Source organism: Capsicum annuum, chromosome 3, assembly GCF_002878395.1.
Source record: "Capsicum annuum cultivar UCD-10X-F1 chromosome 3, UCD10Xv1.1, whole genome shotgun sequence".
NCBI lineage: Eukaryota > Viridiplantae > Streptophyta > Magnoliopsida > Solanales > Solanaceae > Capsicum > Capsicum annuum.
The window spans coordinates 14,224,838-14,245,482 of NC_061113.1; the positions used below are offsets into that span (position 1 = coordinate 14,224,838).

The window sequence follows — 20,645 nt, forward strand, 5'->3', positions numbered from 1 at the left end:
AGCTCTAAATTATTAATAATAATTTTATTATGTGCATATATTTAAGGCTCCATATTAAAATATTAAAATTTGACTTTAGACAAATGATAGAGAGACGATAAGAATTAAAAAGTCAAATGATAAGACATAATAAGAATTAAGAAACAAAAGATCTCTTTTTTTTTTTTTTCTCGGAGAGCTTGTAAGGAGAATTACTCCAATTTTCTGTCTCTATGTAATCAAATGAAAAGAAGTGCATTTTTCTGTCTCTACATCATCAAATGAAAAGAAGTGCATTGAGAACTGAGGGTGTTATATTGGTTGATCACCAACTGTAATGGTTGATTTCTTGAATGATCATGTTTTTCCCTTAGTTGTAGAACAAACTTCATCACAATCCTCAAGAATATCATCCACCTCAACCACTTTCTTTGGTAACTAACTCACCTCAAGAATATCAAATCTAAGTGTACGATTACTTGTTATCAAAAAAATGACTTTATTGTGGAATTAGAGGCCAAAAAAGTGGATGTATTCTTGCAAGAACTTGTTGAACCACAAAAAAGGGGTGAAAGCCCAAGAAGAGTTGGAAGAATCCTTGAGTATCCGGCCTAGAATTGAACTCCTACGAAAGCGCCGTGCGTCCGGCAAGCAAAGCATCCCTTTCAAATCCATTAGAGCCAGGCCAAAAATACTTACAAATGGGGTGTACAGTCATTAATTTTTCATTTTCAAAGTCAAGTGAAATAATTCAATTAGTATGGGCATAAGGAAAACATTGAGTCAACCACTACATACATTCATTAACTAACAGACCTGGCAAGCACGGATGATCAGAAGATGTGTCTGAAATTTCTTTCATTTATTCAAAGAAATGTCACCAACCCTATTTAGAGTAAGAACCTCACATTTTAGTTGAGCAAGCTGAAGTTTGCCAGGAAGACACCGGGGACCCCTACAGAAAAAATGTCCTTCCTTGACTGAAGATATCCAAACCCCAAATGGTAATATCCAGGGGTAGCAGAAGGTGAACATTTCGGCAATTCACACAATTGTTGCATGGCAGGATTGCACAAATAAGCACGACAATCCGTTGGAAGGCAAACCAAATCATAGCATACTTGCATTGTGCTACAAGCAAGTTGCCCATCAGGGACTGTGGCAGTGTATAGCTCCTCCGTGCTTCCATCCATGTCGACCGAAACAAATCGCAGCCTGGACCTTTCTGATCGGTGCAAGAAGTTCTTCTCCATAAAAAGAAGTTGGGGGCATTTTCTGTTGATTGTCTGAGGTGAGAATGAAGGAAGGACGGACTAATAATAAAGTCATTCCAGTACTTGGATGTGCACCTTAACATGAATAATGACCTCAGCGGGCACCTTAGAAAAAGAGAGGTTATAACATCAGCAGATAGCTTATTGAAGTAGTCAATAGTTGCACAATTCCCTTTCTCCTCCCCTTCCTCTATGCTACTTCTTTTCCTCTGTGTTACTGATATTTTCTTCTTGCTAGGCTGCTGCAATATCATCAAAATATTAGATACTTGATTTGTAACTTTAATAGTTCATTTTTTTCTAGCATAAACCTCAATAGTCAATGATATTTACTAAGTTCAAATTCAAAGTATAAATAAGCAAGGACACAAAAACTACAAAAGAATTCAATATCTACCACATAGACAATAATTATTTGCAATTTATTGGGTCAATACTGTATAATATAGCATGCACATTCAGTTTTAGCGTTGATAAAAGACCAATGATATAAAACATCACTCAAACAAAATGAATACAAGCTTAGAAAAAAAAAAGCTCATCATTATACAATAGTTTGAAAGGAACCAAAAAAAAAAAAAAAAATTAGAAGTGGGAAGGCACCAATCATCGGAGAATGAACTTTCAAGGTGAGAGCGTTGACACATGAATTTTACTTATTATCCATGACCTCATTGCAAGCGTTTGGCGTCTCACAGTCACTAAAGCACGTCATTGCTGGGAATCAAGAGCGCAAACTGCTGTTAAAAAGAAAACAGAGATTTACCTTGGTGAAAACACAACTTGGGAAATCAGAAGCTGAAAAAATATATAATCTGAAAGTTAAAGAGTTTAAAAAATATAGGCAAAATGACCTTCTGGACCCCTATACTATGTCGGTTTTGTAAGTTGGACATTTCTACTTACATGTTTGTGTCATACCCTTGAACCCATCAAAAATCAATATTTTGCACCCTTTGACCGTTGACCTTGCTTATGTGGCAAGGTCATGGTAACTAGGACAACGAGAGTGTAGCCACTCGTCTGGGGGTGTGAGTGGGGGTCAATTTTTGGCCAATTTTACATTAAAATAATTCAAAAAAATAAAAAAAAGGTCTTTCCTTTTTTTTTCCTCCATCTTTTTAAATTTAAAAATATTTTTAAAAATTTAAAAATAATTTAAAAATATTTTTAAAATTTTAAAAATAATAAAAAATATTTTAAAAATTTAAAAAAAAATTAAAAAGGATCCTTTTTTTTCCCTCCATCTTTTTTAATTTAAAAATATTTTTAAAAATTTAAAAAAAATAAAAATATTTTTTTCCTCCCCACCCCAGCTCGTCCCCACCACCACACCCAACCCAGCCCCTTCCCACCTCACCCCAACACCCGTCTAGCCCTTCCCCACCCCCACCCTACCCAACCTTTCCACCCCACCCACCACACCTCACCAGCCCCGTCCAACCCCTCCCCCCCCCCCATACCCCCCCCCAACACTCTTCCAGCCCCTCCCCCCCCCCCTTTCACTTTTTATTTTAATTTTCCCTCTAAATTCAATTCTTTTCATTTTTTTTAATTAAAATTAAAATTTGAAATCTTTTTATTTTTTTGGGGATTAAAATTTCAATTTAAATTGAAAGTGAGTGATAGTGAATATTGAAAAAAATTAGTGAATTTCTCTTGAAAAAAATTAAACTTTTTGTGAATTTGTTAAAAATATTCAAATTTAAAAATAAAAAATTTATTATGTTTGTATATATGAATTTATAGTTAAAAATTTAAATTAGTTAGAGAAGAATTTTAATTATTTGGAATGGATTTGATGTTTAATTTGTGAGAAAAAATAAAAACATGATTATTCAAATTTTTCTACAATTTATAAAATTTTCTTATTTAATTAAATTAATTTTAATATTTAATTTGTTATGTAGCATTTTAAAAATGACTTGAAATTTAATGTAATATTTTTTTTAAATGACGTGGCAGACGTGTCAGGTGTGGCAGCTGACATGGCAGCTGAAGTGGGGGAGAGTGTGTTACACTCACCAAAAAAGGGTTTAAAATGTTGGTTTTTAGTGGGTTCAGGGGTCCAGATGACAAACATGTAAGTAGAAGTGTCCAACTTACAAAACCGACATAGTACAGGGGTCCAGAAGATCATTTTGCCAAATATATATATATATATAGCAATCCTTTTACCTCAATTTAATTTAAACTGATGATATAAATGATAATTTACACTGTCATTATGCACAAAGAGATAATCAACCAAGCCAAGTCAAGAACACCTACAAGTATAAAAAAAATAATCAAGAATATGATGCAAACATGGATGGAGAATTGACTTGCGGGATGAATTCTGATCGATCTTATTCATAAATCTAGCTACTCAACTTATGTTTCTATCCAAGACAACAACAACAAATCCAATATATTCGCACATAGTGGGGTCTGAGGAGGGTGGAACGTACACAATCCATACCAATACCTCCGAAGAAGTAGAGAGGCTGTTTCCGATAGACCCCCGACTCAGGACACAATGACAGTAAATAAAATCGTCATATAACAAGCAACAAGATATAATAACAGGGATACAACACCCACAAGGAAATACTATATACAAACAAACCAAAAGCACACACCTCCCCCCCAACCCACCAAACTAGAAGCTCCAACCTATGTACAAAGCCCTACATGTTACCAAATACCATGAACTGCAAAATACAAAGGAAATGTCCTTCTAGTTCTGATACAAGTACGATCACGAGGATGGACGTGTGAAAGTGTAATGAACCCGAGGCTTGGAGTGTGCAAGAAAAATGCAAAAGAGGGCCTAAAACACACACCAAAACCGAACCTACACTACACTCCATGGACGACATTTTGAGGCTTTTCATTAAAGGGCCTTTTGGTCATTTTGAATTCTAGTTGTAACCTAGTATAAATAGAACATTGTAGGTCATTTTTGTCTTAGACTTTGATGATATTGTAAGTTGTATAACACTTTGAAAGACAAGTCCTCTTTTCTCTTTAGAAGGCAACCTGAAACTAGGGTGATACTAGTGTGGAATCACTAGTGTTGCATTCATGGCTTGAGACGTTGGTGTTTAGAGGAGGTAAAGTCCCTCTTGTGTCAACGTAGGAGTTAGGTTAACCGTTGTGTGTAGAGTTAAGGATTCAAGAGTATCACCTGTTCTTGGGTTCTTAAGATTATACCAACCAAGGTCTAACTATCTATCCCTTTTGTTTATTGTAATCTTGTAACCGTTTGTGTATCTTGTAATCTTCAACCCGTGAGTTGTTTTCTCTTGTTGTTTGTTCTTATCATATTGTTCTCATCTTATTGTCGTTTTTGCTGTTTTGGTGTTGAAAACACACCTTTCTATCTCGTCATTGTGTGTTGTAGTGAATCCGAGAGTTAGTCTCCAATAGGTCCTCGAATCTTGTGATTTGTGGACTGTTTGGAGTGTAATTTCGTGTATCCCTTGGTTTTCTTGTATCAGGTTCATATGTCTATTCAAAGGAGATCTGACAAATTGAGTATCACAACCGAAGCAATCACCACCTTTACGTCCTTTTCATTATTTTTTCCTTTTCTAACCATGAGTGTAAGATGAAGTTCTTATTCCCTTAGTAGCTCAAACAGTTCAAGGTCAAGGATATCCGATTTAGACGCTACAATCTCGATCTACAATCTGCTCTCAAAACATAAGAGGCAAGAGTACACTCAGAGAAAACTCCATTATAAATAGCTTCTTAAAAAGTAAAAAGCATCTGTAAGAAACACCAAGTCAGGGTCAAAAGTATGTGCAAGTTTGTCTTCTACCTCTGTCATCCATAGTAATCTATCAATTTTGTTTTAACTATCTATACAGCACAACCTTCCATCTTTACATGAAAAATTGCAGGTGAATTTTTTTTCCAAAAACACTCTTCATAGTATTCTTTATATTTCCAAGCACTCCTATTTTATCATTCTGTACACACCAAATTAGATTCTGCTATTTCAGTAATTTTTGCTTTTTCTACTTTTCTTTGCCACTAAGGAGTAATTTATTGAATAACAGTTTATAAAACATTATTCACTAAATAATAATTCATGTGTCACATTAACCGAAACCACAAAACGATCCCATATTAATCCACATAAGTAGTACATTAACCAAACGACCACCAATCATTTTGCAAAGCAACCTTCTTATCAATCAATACATTCAAGTTTAGTTGATCTTGTACTACAAAAATGTTGGGACAGACCATAGAGCTTTCCAATGGAAGTTCTGTTTCGTCATAAGCCACCCCCACCCACCTCAAAAAAGGGCACACCTAAAGCAAGCAAAATGTAACAGCGTCTTCCAAGTTCCACTGATGCAGATAGACAGAGTTCAGTAAACCAAGTAAATATCCATAAAAAAAAAGTATAGAAAATCATCTCTGAGTTCAAAATAAGGGTTAAAATTAATGAAACAACTCTGTGAAGTTAACAAAAGTATGTCCTGTAAGGCTGTAACCAGAAAACACGGAAATCAAGAACAGATTCCAGAGTGAAGGATCGGATAAAATAATTCCAATATCCTTTTGCTAATCCATCCGGCTTTAAAACGATAGGGGTTAATTGAAGTATGCTAAAGTTGAAAACTTGAAAAACAAATAGTACTTGTCTATGTTTCTATCCGAGAGAGAGGAAAAAAAATACTTAGCAGATTGTAATCAAGAACCTGAAGAGGAAGTTATATTTTGAAGAAATGCATTGGTAACACTCAAATTACACTCTTGAATGGGTGTAAGCGATCGTTGCCAATATAAAACCCAACTAGGTTGGGGTTGAATCCCACCGGGAATATGGTGTGAACTCAAGTTGTTTGCGATTTAATCCACTGATAGTTTAATGTTTACTGAAATGGGGGGTTTAGGTTTAACAAGTTGTTGTTTGTCACTTTACTTTCGGTGTTTGTAAATCAAGAGCTTACGAAATAACCAGAATTATGTTCACTAGAGCTTCCGGTACATGACAGATGCTAAAAGTGGTTCAAGATTCTCACGGTGGGTAGGATAACAAGCTATCTTTATTGATGTTATGCTTAAATGTCTCTCGACCTACTTAAGCGTTTAATTCCCTAATCCTCTCGAACTTGGGGAATTTCTATTTACTGCCCAGATTTTACCTCAGGTTAATCAACCTTGTTACAGCACTAATTATTTAACGAAGTATTTCCAAGTCCCTGTTGATAATTCACTTCCTACTATATTTGATTTCTTTCTCAAGCAAATCAAAGCAGGTGTGTCTACTGTTTGAAAACAACAGGCGTTCATTAAAATTTCAGAATTATCAAGAAATCCTACCACCTTTTGAATCTTGAATACTTAGCACCTCATCAAGACCTAACCCTAGATCCCATAACTCAGGTTAATGGAGTTTAGCCACTCATGATGTAACGAACGAAACACATAATTGAATTCATGATTTGAAAGATCAACTTACAGAGATGAATAATAACTAGTGAATCGCAGATTAGATCACAAAGGAAAAATCTCAAAATATTGATAATAATCTCTCAAAAATAGTTGTGTTGTTAAAGTCAAGAAGTAAAGAGAGAAAATATCAAACTATGTTGTCCAAAACTCAAGGTGTCGACCTTGTGCGGAATAATAATAATGTCTAGAAAACGCTAAAACAAAGTTTTAAATAGTTTACCCTAACTAAGGAAACAAATTAATAAAAATTAGAAATCCTTCGGATTAGCCGACGACATTTGTGATAGCTTATCAGGAAGCTGACGACTTATCACAAATGTCGTCAGCTTCGGCTCTTCCTGCTTAAGGCTGACGACAAACTTGATAACCTATCAGCTACGCGACGGCCTATCACAAAATGTCGTCCAGTTCTCCTTGGCTGACGGCATTCTTGATAACTTATCAGACCTTTGACGGCTTATCACAAAATGTCGTCACAACTTCCACTTGAGGCCAATTCTCTGTCTACTGATGATGACCAACCTGATAGCTTATCACAGGGTTGACGACTTATCACAAATGTCGTCCGCCACACTTGTCTTCAGATTTTAACTTCTTTGCTTTATTTCATGTTGGTTCTCTATCATATCAGCTTAAACTGCAAAATCAAACATAAGCTAATCAAAAATAACTAAAGTTGCTCAAGACCTTTGCAATTATTTAGAGTTAAAAACCTCAAATGTGTTAGCATATGCTCACACATCAACATCCTCAACTTAAAACAATTGCTTGTCCTCAAGCAACCAAAACATAACTAAGAGAATACAAAGTACAATTTGGCAGCTAACTACTTATATTAGTTCAGAATAATTTCACCATCTCCAAGGTCAGTCAATTTAAAACTCACTGTTGATGTTTTGAAGAACAACCATGCAACTCACAAGCATCAAGATATGGCAAAAATTCAGCAATAACAATCATGCCATACCAAGATCACACTATCTGAACAAGTCAGTGACTTAGCAACATACCCAATGTGCCCTCACAACAAAGAAATCCTTTGTTCACTCATATCAGAATTCACATACATAAACATAGGGATAATCACAAGTCTCACTCTCAGAATGAAGTTCCAAACACTGCATGTCAAATGCCATAGGCTTGCCCTTATAGTCAGTACCCAAATCTTCAGGTAGGATCACTTGTAGGTCAGTTAGGATCACTTTAGGGCTTTTCTTAGGCTTGTAATGTAGGCTAGGGGCTGGTATGATATTCATGGATATTTTAGAGTGACTATGCCTCCTTGACACTACACTAAACTTTTAGGGTTTCACTTCTCAACCTTCTTTTCTTCCTCTTCTTTCATTGATCACACATGCTCAAGATGGATGCGGTCTTTTCAATCATCATATTATCTTTAACACAACTTTCTCTTTTCTTATTCCTCTTTCACCGCACCCAACTTTTTATTCTTCTCTCTTATTCTACCTCTCTTCATGCTCATTTTGCATCACACACCCCTATGATAGCCACTCTCAACTTAGGCTATTTACCTAAGTCAATGTGCACAATGTCCAAGGAGGACCAGGGCCAACAGTAGACACACCAGCTTTGATTTGCTTGAGAAAAAAATCAAATATAGTAGGAAGGGAATTATCAACAGGGACTCGGAAATACTTCGTTTAATAATCAGCGCTGTAACAAGGTTGGTTAACCTGAGGTAAAATCTGGGCAGTAAATAGAAATTTCCTAAGTCTGAGAGGATTAGGGAATTAAACGCTTAAGTAGGTCGAGAGACATTTAAGCATAACATCGATAAAGATAGCTTGTTATCCTACCCACCGTGAGAATCTTGAACCACTTTTAGCATCTATCATGTACCGGAAACCCTAGTGAACATAATTCTGGTTATTTCACAAACTCTTGATTTACAAACACCGAAAGTAAAGTGACAAACAACAACTTGTTAAACCTAAACCCCCCATTTCAGGAAACAATAAACTATCAGTGGATTAAATCACAAACAACTTGAGTTCACACCATATTCCCTTTGGGATTCGACCCAACCTAGTTGGATTTTATATTGACAATGATCGCTTACACCCATTCAAGAGTGTAATTTGAGCATTATCAAAAAATGGCGCCGTTGCCGGGGAATACGGTTGTAAGCTGAAGTTTGTATGCGTTAATTGACTGTTAGTTAAATTTCCTAGATTTACGTTTATTTGTTGTCTTTGTTTATTTGCAGGATTTTATAGTGTATGCCAAGCACCAGAAGTTCCGGAGAAACATTATTACTACTAAATTCGGAACCGCAACGAATAGGAAGAATGGCAGAACAGCAAGAGGCTGACAGACTGGCAGCCTTAGCTAGAGCTTAGGTGAATGTGCAAAATGTCGGGCAACATGCACGACATCCAAACCCTGAGGACGAAGATTTGGGGGACGAGAAGTTATTGAACCCTGGTAACCCAAGGCGTGCACATAGCTGCACAAGTGTCACGTAATGTTAACCGGAACCTTCCGTTCCAAAGAAGACAAGAGTACCAGCCGGTCCAGTATGATCTGAATGATGATGATGATGGCATAGACGGGGCAGGTGCAACGAGTGTAATTATTCCTCCACCGTTGGCGCCTGGAGCCAAGTTCAACATTACGAGTACTATGATCCAACTCCTCAATCTGAAGGGGTTGTTTGGTGGCCTTCCTGGGGATGATCCGAACCTGCATCTGGTGAATTTTGTCACCATTTGCAAACCTTTTGATAACCCAGGAGTGGGCCAGAACGCTATCCGATTGAGGTTGTTCCCGTTCTCTGTCTGGGGAGGCAACATTGTGGCTAAATGAGCTTACGCCTGATTCCATCACCCACTGGAGGCAATTGAAAAAAGCATTCCTAGAACGGTTTTTTCCACCCTCCAGGAGGGTACAGTTGAGGGACGAAATTAGCAATTTTAGACAGCTTCCTACTGAAGCTTTGCATGAGACTTGGGAGAGATGTAAGAAGAAGCTAACACAGTGTCCGAACCACAATATGACAGACCTACACTTGATGGAGACTTTATACAGGGCCCTCAACTTTGTAACAAAGCCGATTGTAGATAATGCTGCTGGTAGTTCATTTGTTGATCTGTCTTTTCAAGATACCTCAGATATGCTAAATAGGATGACCAAACAGAGTTGGGCTTGGCATACCAGGGAGTCTGTGGTAACAAGCCCACTATTTCTGTTGGTATGTCTGCTGAACAACGCAGGAGAGATGAGGAGCGGGATCAAGACATGGCCCATCTAAAGACTCAGTTGGACTTGCTCACCAAGCACTTATTGTCAGGGAAGACTGAGAAAGTGAAAGCTGTAACGTCTCAAGACCGAGTGGATGTGGAGCCTGAAGAAGAGGCGAATTATGTTAATAATCAGGGGGTTTCCGAGGCAATAACCAAGGGAATCAAGGTCAGAACGTTTATGACAAGCCTGGTTACAAAGACAGAGAGCAAGGAAACTGGAGAAGCAATAATGACAGGAGTGGTTTATATGTTCCTCCTGGAAATCGGGAAGCTGCTACAACTAGCTCTGGAAATATGTCCATGGAGGACATGATGGAGAAATTGTTGAAGGGAGTTGAGGCCACCAACTCTGGTGTAACCACCATGAAGACCGATCTGACATCCATCAGTTAGTTGGTGCACTCACACTCCACTACCATCGAACAGTTGGAGCAGCAGATGAGCCAACTTTCCGCTGCATTCAACCAAAGAAAGAGCAGAACGTTACCAAGCGATACGGTTCAGAACCGCGGAATGATGGCTCATGTATGGCGATTACCACTAGGAGTGGTAAGATATTACCTGGCCCTTCTGTGGGCAAATCTGTAGATGGTGAGGTAATTGTTGATGAATCTGAAGAAAGCAATCCAGTGGAGTCTGAGAAGCTGGATAGTTCTGTTAATGCTTCGGAGGTAGTTGTTGATAAATCCGAAGAAAGCAATCCAGTGGAGTCTGAGAAGCTGGATAGTTCTGTTAATGCTTCGGAGAAGGAAGAGGAAGTGGTGTTGAAAACTATCCCAAGACCACCACCTCCTTTTCCACAACGATTGAAAAAGAAGGCTGATGATGCAAAATACAACAAATTCAGGGCAATGCTCAAGCAATTGACAATAAATATGCCTTTGGTTGAGGCACTTGAACAAATGCCAGGATACGCGAAATTCATGAAGTACCTTGTGACTAAGAAAAGAGCTATGAGCTACGAATCTATAAATCATTCCCAAATGTCACAATCCTTAACAAATATTTTATATGTTTCAATTCATTTGTCTTATTTTTTCTTTAATATATATATTTTTAAAAATTTCTTTCCTTATTTGATTACTATTTAATGTTAACATTATATATGACATATTGAATATAAAATTAAAGACCATTTGATATATTAAAAGACTACCAAATTCTAAAGTGTTTTTTTTACTTTTTAAAATTCCTTGATTAGTCAAACAATTAAAAAAAAAATGAGGGAGTCCAAAATATTTATAAATGAAAAAGATTTGATATGTCAATCTTGAAAACCATTGTAAATTAAAAATATTTGATACCTCAATTTTAAAAATCGTTATAAATTAAAACATATCCTGCATGCGTAAAGAAGCAAAAATCTTTTGGATATCAAACTTTGTTCCTTTTCTATTACCATGCATAGACTGTATAAGTAATGTCCTATTTAAATCTCTTACTCTCCTATAACTGTACACTCCTCCTCCTCACCTCTCACCACTAATATCATGACCACCAATCCACTTGAACGGGAAGGAAACGATGAAAACATTGTTGCAACTGCATTACTTTCTCTTAATCAACAACAAGAAGTTTCACTAGTTGATGTTATAAATCAACAACAACAACCAAATCAACCCAATCAAGAACCTCATAATGATGAAGAGGAGAATGTGGAAGAATTGGAGGCCAAAGAAGTCCCTCCGGAAGTGGTGAATGCCACTTTAAATGGGGAAGCTTTTGTTCTTATTATTGAGATGGACTTAACAAGGACGGATGTTAATCAAGGTTGGCTCTCTTTGCCAATAAAGCAATCAAACTATAACTTTCTTTCCGAGAACGATCTCCAAGAGTTTAATAACACTCATGCTTTAAACATATTGGTGTGATATATTGATGATAATAGATTTGAAATGCTGATGAAGTGGTATCTTGAGGGTGCTGATAGCAAGGATCATACGCAAGTCTTTACGTCGGGGTGGAAAAACTTCGTACAAATAAATCAACTTCGAGTTAAGGATCAAGTGCAGATTTGGAAATTTGAAGAGAATCAGGTTACCAAATTCTTAGTTAGAAGGCTTTAACGATCGAGTGCAGATTTGGAAATTTAACGAGAATCAGGTCACCAAATTCTTAGTTAGAAGGCTTTAACTCAGTTTGTTGTGATTATCGCGTCCCATTTTTCTCGTGAAAAGCGAAATTCGATGTGACAACTCTTTTGAAATTATTAAGAGTGAATGTGAGGAGTCGCCACCTAACAAATTAAGGTGCGTTAGGCACTATTCTAGGCTACTACGAATCTATTTTTGTTATTTAGTCTTAGTTCACCAGAAATTCAGGTAAGGGTTCAAATTACCTTGAAAGGAAGGTGTTAGGCATCTTTCGAGGTCCACAAATGTGGTTCCCGACCGAATTCGTATTTTACGTGGGGATTTTATATGATAAGCAAAGGTCACTTGTTTATTAACTTTACTAAGTGGAGAAACATGAATAAACGAAACATGTAATTTAATTCTTTTAACTATCTATTACCTATGTGATAAAACCAATCAATCATATAAGGAAGACCAGCGAGGGGAGAGAAATGACTTAATTTATAACAAAGGATACTGCTTATTAAACTAACTACTTCAAATGAATAAACGCATAAAGTAAATGTAAGAAAGGAACAAATTCAAACAATCAAACAAAGGAATATTTTTTTGGTTTCATTCGGATCAAAACCCTAACTTGTTACTCATTATCCGACGCATTAGCCTACAGCTAAATTCTTAAACATGTGACAATGTCATGCGTTGTGTAGCCAATATATATGTTGGGTATCATCACTTTCGAATGACTACCCATCCCCCACCTAGACTGGTTGTCAAACCTAAAAGAGTTCTAAAAGAAAGGATAAAATTGACGCATCTAGAATGCCTATCATTCCACTTATCGCCCAAGAGGCATTGCGATTCGCTAATTTGGATTTGTGATCTAGACAAACAACGCTATGTTTCCAATTAAGACTCAGAGCGCGAAACAAATAGGACGTCACGTAGCACATAATGGTCCCAAGTTAGCCTCTTGGTTATTAAAGAATGGATTAATGTAATTAGCATGCAAGACAAACAATTATTTTTTTTAATGTAGTTAACCTATAGTCATGATATCTAGGTATCACATAATCGTTTGTCGACGAAAGAGAGTTGTTAAGCCATTTCAAAACAGCATCATATATTTGTTAAAACGACATCAAAGTAAATATGTTGGGGAGTTATACCCGTTAATTTTGTTATGCAAAGCATATTGTAAAAAATGTTGGGAATTAATTTTAGGACACTAGAAAACATATTCACTTGCTAAAATAAGTAACATGTTAAAAATTACTTCAAAGATTTTGCTGAAAGGTGTCAAATAGCCAATTAAACATGCCAAAAAAATAGAACAGTTTTAACATTCTAAAACCTTGTTAAAAAAATACTTAATTCTGTTTAAAAGATGGAGATTGACTTATCAGTGTTAAAAAAAAAACAGAAACATTGGGATTTGCAGAAGCTTAGTTGCCAAAAGAAATATTATTAGCTGCAAATTCCTGCTCATGTTGCTATGGGTGTTATGTCTTAAAAAACAGATTCATGTAATTGCCAAAATTGTCATTTAAACTGAAACGAATTTATGTCATTGAAAATCTGTCATTTAAATACAAAACAGATTTATTTTTGCAGGAAAGAAAATATCGTTGAACCAGAAACTCAGCTGTATTAGATTAGCTGTATTAGATTAAATTACGACACTACTATTTAATTACTACCGGCGCTGCTTATACATCACGAGTTAGGGACACATTCGAAGCTGATTTTAATGATAAATTATTAATCATAAGGCATGCTCTCTAAGTGTCAAACAAATTTATCAGTAAATCCTAGATTATGTTTGCATAAATGGTTCACAGAGCACGTAAAGCACATAAACCTAAGTTATGTTTGCCTATGTGATTCATAGAGCACATAAATCCCCGCCACTCCGAGCAATCCCCAAATTATTATTACACAGAATAATTATGTTTGTACAACAATTTCCTACATACTAAATAAAATAAAATAAAGTAGGCAGTCCTATCCCATTCCTAAGCGACGCTTCAAATCCCACAATTGTCTATTTATGCCTGTGAGACATGATGCAATAGCAAGACAAACAAGAACATAAGCTAGCAAACAAAATACCGAATATTTCCTATAGGCATGCTTTCTAGTGGTTTGCACAACACCATAGAGTTATCACGCAAGGAATAGAAAATTACATCGATCAGGAACTCACCAGTTAGCAGCAAATGAAATGACAAAAGACATAAACAAAGTAATTGCGGTGATGAGAGAAGCCGAATGCTTTGTTAGAATCCAGCCAGCATCAGAGAACTTGAGAAATATATCTATCGAGAGTAATGGCTGAGAAGATGTCTGTCCAATATAATGGAAAAGAGGGTCCATATATAGTGAAAGGGGCTGCAGATGATAAAAGGAAGAAGATTATTTGGTGCAATCAACCAATAATATTTCCATATAAAATCATTCAGTCAAGGGCAAAAAAGAAAAGGCAAATACCAATCAATCTTAATTTCCTTCCATAATTAAAAATAACGTATATTATCAATTAATAATTGAGATACCGAGTCATTTCAAATTTATTTAAGTAAAGAGGGCAAGTCGTGAACAAATTGGTGCCTTTCAAATTTTGTGTCATAGAAAATCAGGAAAATTTAGGGCTTTTAGTATAGGGTAATCTAAGCAAGTTAACAAACTCAAACTATGAAAAATTAGATCAAAAACCTCAAACAAGTTCCGTCAATCACCAAATCTATCTTAGAAAAAAATGAAAGGATAGAAGATGATAATATATTGCACATGAAATCAAACCCAGGATGGATTTGATTATGTATTTATGGCGGGTTTGACAGGAGTAGCGGCGGCGGTAGAGGGCTACGGGGGGTGATGTTGACTGGCAGCGGCGGCTCCGAACTTGCTGGAGTGGTGATCGCCGGCGGGGAGAGCGGAGACAAGTATGGCTGCTCCGCCGTCTGCTGCTGGCATTGGGAACGTCGGCAGGAGGTGGCTGTGGTTGTTGTTGTAGAGGCTTCACCGGCCGGTGGTCGCTGGCTGTTGGTGGAGATTGGGATATAGACAGCCACGTGGCTTCTCTAGAAGTGGAAAATCCCAAACATAACTAAGTCAGCATGTACAAGTTTAAAGTACAATCCACGTGTACTTTAAAGAGAAGTTATACACATGCTTACACAGGTATATTGAATAAATTGACCATTATACCCTTTAACATCAATCAAATAACTATTTCTTTCCTCACTTTTACTTATCACGTTTGAGCTTGACACGCCCACTTTTAAAAAGCAACGATGACATAATTATTTTATCATATTATTCATATTATGCTTTTTGGGTGAGACTTTCAGATTCTCCATAGATTTTGCATAGAGATCAATCAATTAGCACTCGCTCTTCTTCTCCCGAATTACCTTAATATGAATGAACTGAGAGTCATTTATTGGTATATCTATACTTTTTTACGGGATCAAAATCCCACCAGAAGAACCTTTAGGTTTCAACCGACGTGATGACGATTTTAATCACTTTCTTGAACTTTCCACATTAAAAATTTTGTTAAGACTATTTTCATTAATAAAAAATAATTAAATAATTAATTATGATTAAAAAAATTAATAAAAGATAGTCAAACTAAAGCTTGTTGATCTTGTGAGTAGCAAAGGAAAAAATTAAAGTTTTTTGATCTTGTACTTCAGAAAGCATGAAGTACAAGTAATTTAATAAAGGCAAAATAGTTCGGTGGACCCTGGTATTTGGTCTGATTTGTAAAGCGGATACTTCTACTTATACATTTGTCATCTGTACCCTTGAACTCATTAAAAACGAATATTCTAACCCTTATTTTGGTGTGTGTAACACACTCGCTGCCACATCAGCTTCTATGTCATTTTCCACATCAGATAAAAAATAATCCTTTTTTTTAAATAACTTCCCCCTCCCCCATCGAACATACAAGACATGCCAGCATACAATATGGTTCAAATGAGGATGCTTAACCATAGAATTCAAATTAGAAGCAGATTTGGGATAATTTGATGGAGCTTTTGTGAAATTGAGCTTTTTCATATCATTTTCAATCGAATTCAATAGCCCCAATTGATTTATGTTCACAGGAACAACTTCGTCGACCAAATTCAGCACACAGGATTATTAAAATCACAATTGAATAAGTTTGGAGTTGTTTTGATGGGGTTTTTGATTTTTCTACATTCTCAGTAGCTGATTTCATCAAATCGGATTAACAATTTTGAGTTGAATCCCTCAAATCACCATTTCCATTTGAAATCGAAAAATTGAGGCTAGAAACCCTAATTTCTAAACTGAAATCGTTTGGAGCATCAATAATTAGGACTTTTGACATTGTAGCATTCTCTTCTTGCCCAAATATCGATTGACATTGAGTTTGTCCAATTTCGCCGGTAAATCTTCGTTGCCAAAATTTAAACGATTTTTGACCGTGTTATCGACACAATTAGCGGGGAAGAGGGTCTGGGGGTGGGACGGTGGAGCGGGGACGAGGGAAAGGGGCTGAGAATTGGTGGGGGGTAGCGAGGGAGAGGGTCTGGGGGGTGGGACGGGGGAGAGGGACTGGAGGTGGGGGAATGGGGGAGAGGGAGGTTGGTGCATGGGGTATGAAGAAGATAACCCAATTTCTTCTTTTTTTAAAAAAAATTACAATTATTTCAAAAAAATTATTTTAAAGGCAAAAATATTGGCTTCACTCGCTGAAAAGGGCGTGTTTTTCACTCTCTTTGCCCAATCATCAAGTTAATGCCACATATGCAAAAAAAGGGTTCAAAAAATTTATTTTTAATGAGTTCAAGGGTCCAGATGAAAAATGTATAAGTAGAAGTATCCACTTTACAAATCAGACCAAGTACAAGGGTCTACCGAGTTATTTTGGCTTTTGATAAATAAAATAATTAAAGGATACTTAACGTTTATATTTTGCAATTGACTTGATTAAATAATATATAAGTATGAGAAACAAAACATTATAATAGAAGATGATTCTAAAAATGATTTATCGATTAGTTAAACAATATGGAAATTTGAATGGTTCAATTAATTAACTATTTAAACTCCACTTTGTTGGTAAATATTTGATTTTTTACTTTGTAATCTCCTCAATTTCCTTTGCCCTACTCACATTTTTTTCTTTTAAAATAGTTAATTATATAATTAAAATTACAATAAAAAACTTAATAATGACTTCTCATACTACGACACGTGCACCAAGTGCAAAAGTCCACATAACAAGAAAGAATATAAAGTAACTTCATCTATATCAACCAAATATCATAGCATTATAGAATTAGAAAATTAATTAAATAATTATAAAAAATAAAATTATGACATAAAAATAATTAATTAAAAAGATTAGAATTAAGTTGCAAAACTTTTTTCAAGAATCTCTTATATATAATATAGTATTTTTTACAAATCTCCACCGCCTCTCTCTCTCCTAGTCTCTCACCATCACCCTTCACTTTTGTCCACCATAAAAAGGAGTGCCATTCAACGGGAAGAAAGATCACAATAGCATTCTTGCCTGACGTCAACGCATGGGCATATGGTGAACATCTTGAAGAAAATCCTCCTGTCATGTTCAAGAAACAAATCCTGCAGTTCAACAACAAGAAAATCCTCCTGTTCCTGTTCAAGAAGCAAATCATGATGAAGTAGAGGAAGAGCAAGAGGAACATAATAATGAAGAGGGAGGAGAAGAAGTAGAGGAAGAGGATGTTCAAAAAGTAATTCCTGTAGTTCAACAACAAGAAAATCCTCCAGTTCATATTCAAGAAGCAAATCATGATGAGGTAAAGGGCAAAGGAAGAGGAACATAATTATGAAGAGAGAGGAGAAAAAGTAGAGGAAGAGGAAGAAGAACAAGAAGAGAACGCGGACGTCCAAGAACAAGAGAATGTGGAAGAATTTGATAATGATAATGATGAAATAGACGAAGAGGAAGATCAAGAGTTGGATGATAATGATGATGATGAATTCCCACATGAGGTGCGGAACGCAGCTTTAGGAGGGATCAATTTTATTGAGAAACCATTGACAGATTCCGACGTAAATAGATTCAAACTCTCCCTAACAAATGGCCGGTTGAATGTCATTGAGTTTCTCAATGATGATCAGCGTGAAAAACTGGAGTTGGAAAGGTCAATTGATGTCTCTCTACGAGAAATGAAAGGGAGGAATATAATCGTGAAGATGAAGTTAAACCGTGGTGGAGGGCGACATAAAGAGGAGTATACGTACTTTGTAATGTGGAAAGCATTTGTGATTGGAAATGGTTTCAAGAAGGGAGATATAATACAAATATGGAAGTTCAAGGCAGTAAACCAAGGGTGACTCAGGGATAAAGCTAGTAAAACCTTTGCTTTAGGCCCCCCAAAATTTTGAGGCTCAAAAAGATTGAGTAAATTTTCTGATTTTTACTCACTTGAAATAATAATGAAGATCGTGAATTACATTTAAAAATATTATCGTAAGAAAAATAGAGAATTTTTTTTTAATTACCTCCTAAATTTGTAAGGTTTTATTTGATACACACCTAACTATTGGTTGTCTTAAAAACCTTTCAAAATTTGTTATTCTAATATGTCGAGTCCCCCCTCGTGATTCACCTGGCATGAAAACTGAGTACAAACGCAATAAGGCACGCGAGGGATGAAAATATTTATCACATCATTTTATTCCATTAGTAAAAATTGAAAAATCATCATTTTTCTTTATTTTTTTCATAGTTTCAAGGCCCTCATCTCTCTTTTGTTCGTATTTACTCTCCCTTCTCCTCCATCACTTTTAAAGTTTCTCAAAATAATTTTTTTCAATATGATTTATATGCTTTAAATCAAATCCTTAATCAAAACAGTAATTCAAATCTAGTATGAAACACTAAACAGAAAAAACAACCTCATATTTTAACACAAAGAAAATAAAAAAAATACTTTTTAAGATAATAACTTAATCAAAGAAAATTCAATCCAAAAATAAATATTCCTTCAAAGCTTCAACTTTTCTCTATTTTGGAGCAAAAAAGACTCAAAAATTTCACCCTTCTTCTTCCCTAAAAGCTTACACAAAAATTTTTAGGGATTGAAAGTGAGTGATTTTTGATATATGATAAATATGGAAATGGATCTTATATTATTTATCCTAGTGGACATATACATAGGCAAAAATTTCACCATATACGTGCGTATTTTACAGGATTGTGGTCTTTGAACTACGAGGAGGTATGCGATGTATTGAAATAACAAGTCCTGGTGGTGGGGGTGGGAGTGGGGGGTGGGGAACGGGCTTAAGAAAACCAGTAGTTTAGGTATTCACTAAATAAAATCTTACAATTTCAAGGGGTTCTTTAAAACTTCTCTCTAAAAAAATACAAAAAGAAAGAGCTATCTAATTTTACGAGAAATATTTTAGAACTTTGAATTAAACAACTCAAACTTCATATTAATAATTAATGTTTTAGCAATAACATCCAAGTTAATATATTGCAAACAAATGACTAACATCTTATTAACTAGAATGGATCTTTTATTAATAATCATATTATATGTGAAGCTAAAGGTCACGTGTCTTTTAAAAATATTACACAAAAAAATCAATATACAACGACAAAAAAACAACTTTGTGTGTATATTTATATATTTAAGGCAGTTTGGCTTTAGGCCACTAATTTTATTGAGACGAGCAGTAGTGAAAAATGCCCGTGCTGAGAAAATTAGAGTAAAGGAATGAAAGGAATTTCAGATATTGAATTTGATAAAAAAATTTGTAAAGAGGCCGTGTTGGCATTTGAATCGTATATTGACAGATTTCAAAGGTATTCTGTTTAGTTTTGATGGGGGGTTTTGAGTTTAACCCATTTTTCTGGTTTTCAGTTTCGAGATTTGCTACCGGATAAAGAAATTATAATCAGGTTCAGGTTAGTGAAGTTGTTTAAAAAAGATACAGAAAGGAAGTTGTATAGATTGCTCATGTATTGTATGATTTAACATATTTTTTAAGAATTTCTCTTTCATATAAGATATTAAGGTATTGAACTCTCTACTTTCTGTGGTATATCCTCATTTCAATGTTGTTTCTACATGTTTAGTTTGTAAAACATTAAGAGTTCATATGGTATAAGAATGTTTGTATTCCCCTAAGTGTGGCAAAGAATTATTTTTAGATTATCTCAAGCATGGATAGAAAATATCAGTTTACTTTTCGCAGTGGTGAGTTTTGTATTGTTCTAAATAAGAAGTTCTTCCTTTTTTTACAATTTGTTTTAGTATGTGGAGAAAATTGAAGGAAAAGTGTTTTTAAGTCTTGAATGAAGGATTGGTGATATTAACCAACTTAAAGGGTCAAACATCATTAGGAAACTTGATTAAGTTAAGTGTGGACTTGATTAATATTTTTAAAACTTTCTAATCTTTTCGAAAATATAAATCAACCCAACCCATACCTCTCTTCAATTCAAATCAACCAGTTTCTCTCCTTTCTCCTCTCTCTCTCGACACCTTCTCTCAACTCTCTTCCAATCAACATTTTTGTAAAATTTCTCTCTTCAATCTCCGACGACTTCAACCTCC

At 35.5% G+C, this 20,645-nt stretch overlaps 1 protein-coding gene across 27 annotated transcripts; it reads right to left on the reverse strand.

Annotated features, from left to right (window-relative positions):
- Positions 1-622: 622 nt before the first annotated feature.
- On the reverse strand, positions 623-15,254 carry LOC107864184. Of its 27 annotated transcripts, XR_007053411.1 has the most exons (6): positions 14,784-15,187; positions 14,252-14,436; positions 3,432-3,520; positions 1,857-1,993; positions 1,329-1,495; positions 623-1,254 (listed from the first exon to the last, which is right to left on the reverse strand). XR_007053411.1 is itself a non-coding variant. In XM_047409092.1 (5 exons), exons 3-5 carry the CDS (start codon positions 1,966-1,968, stop codon positions 891-893), a joined length of 573 nt encoding a protein of 190 aa, XP_047265048.1. In that variant the 5' UTR covers positions 1,969-1,993; positions 3,432-3,520; positions 14,252-15,188; the 3' UTR covers positions 623-890. The 27 variants fall into 27 exon arrangements, 4 of the variants coding, with proteins under 4 accessions (XP_047265048.1, XP_016565960.1, XP_047265047.1 ...); XR_007053415.1 differs by having other exon boundaries at positions 623-1,492; positions 14,848-15,188; XR_007053416.1 differs by having other exon boundaries at positions 1,910-1,990; positions 14,252-15,188.
- Positions 15,255-20,645: the final 5,391 nt, after the last annotated feature.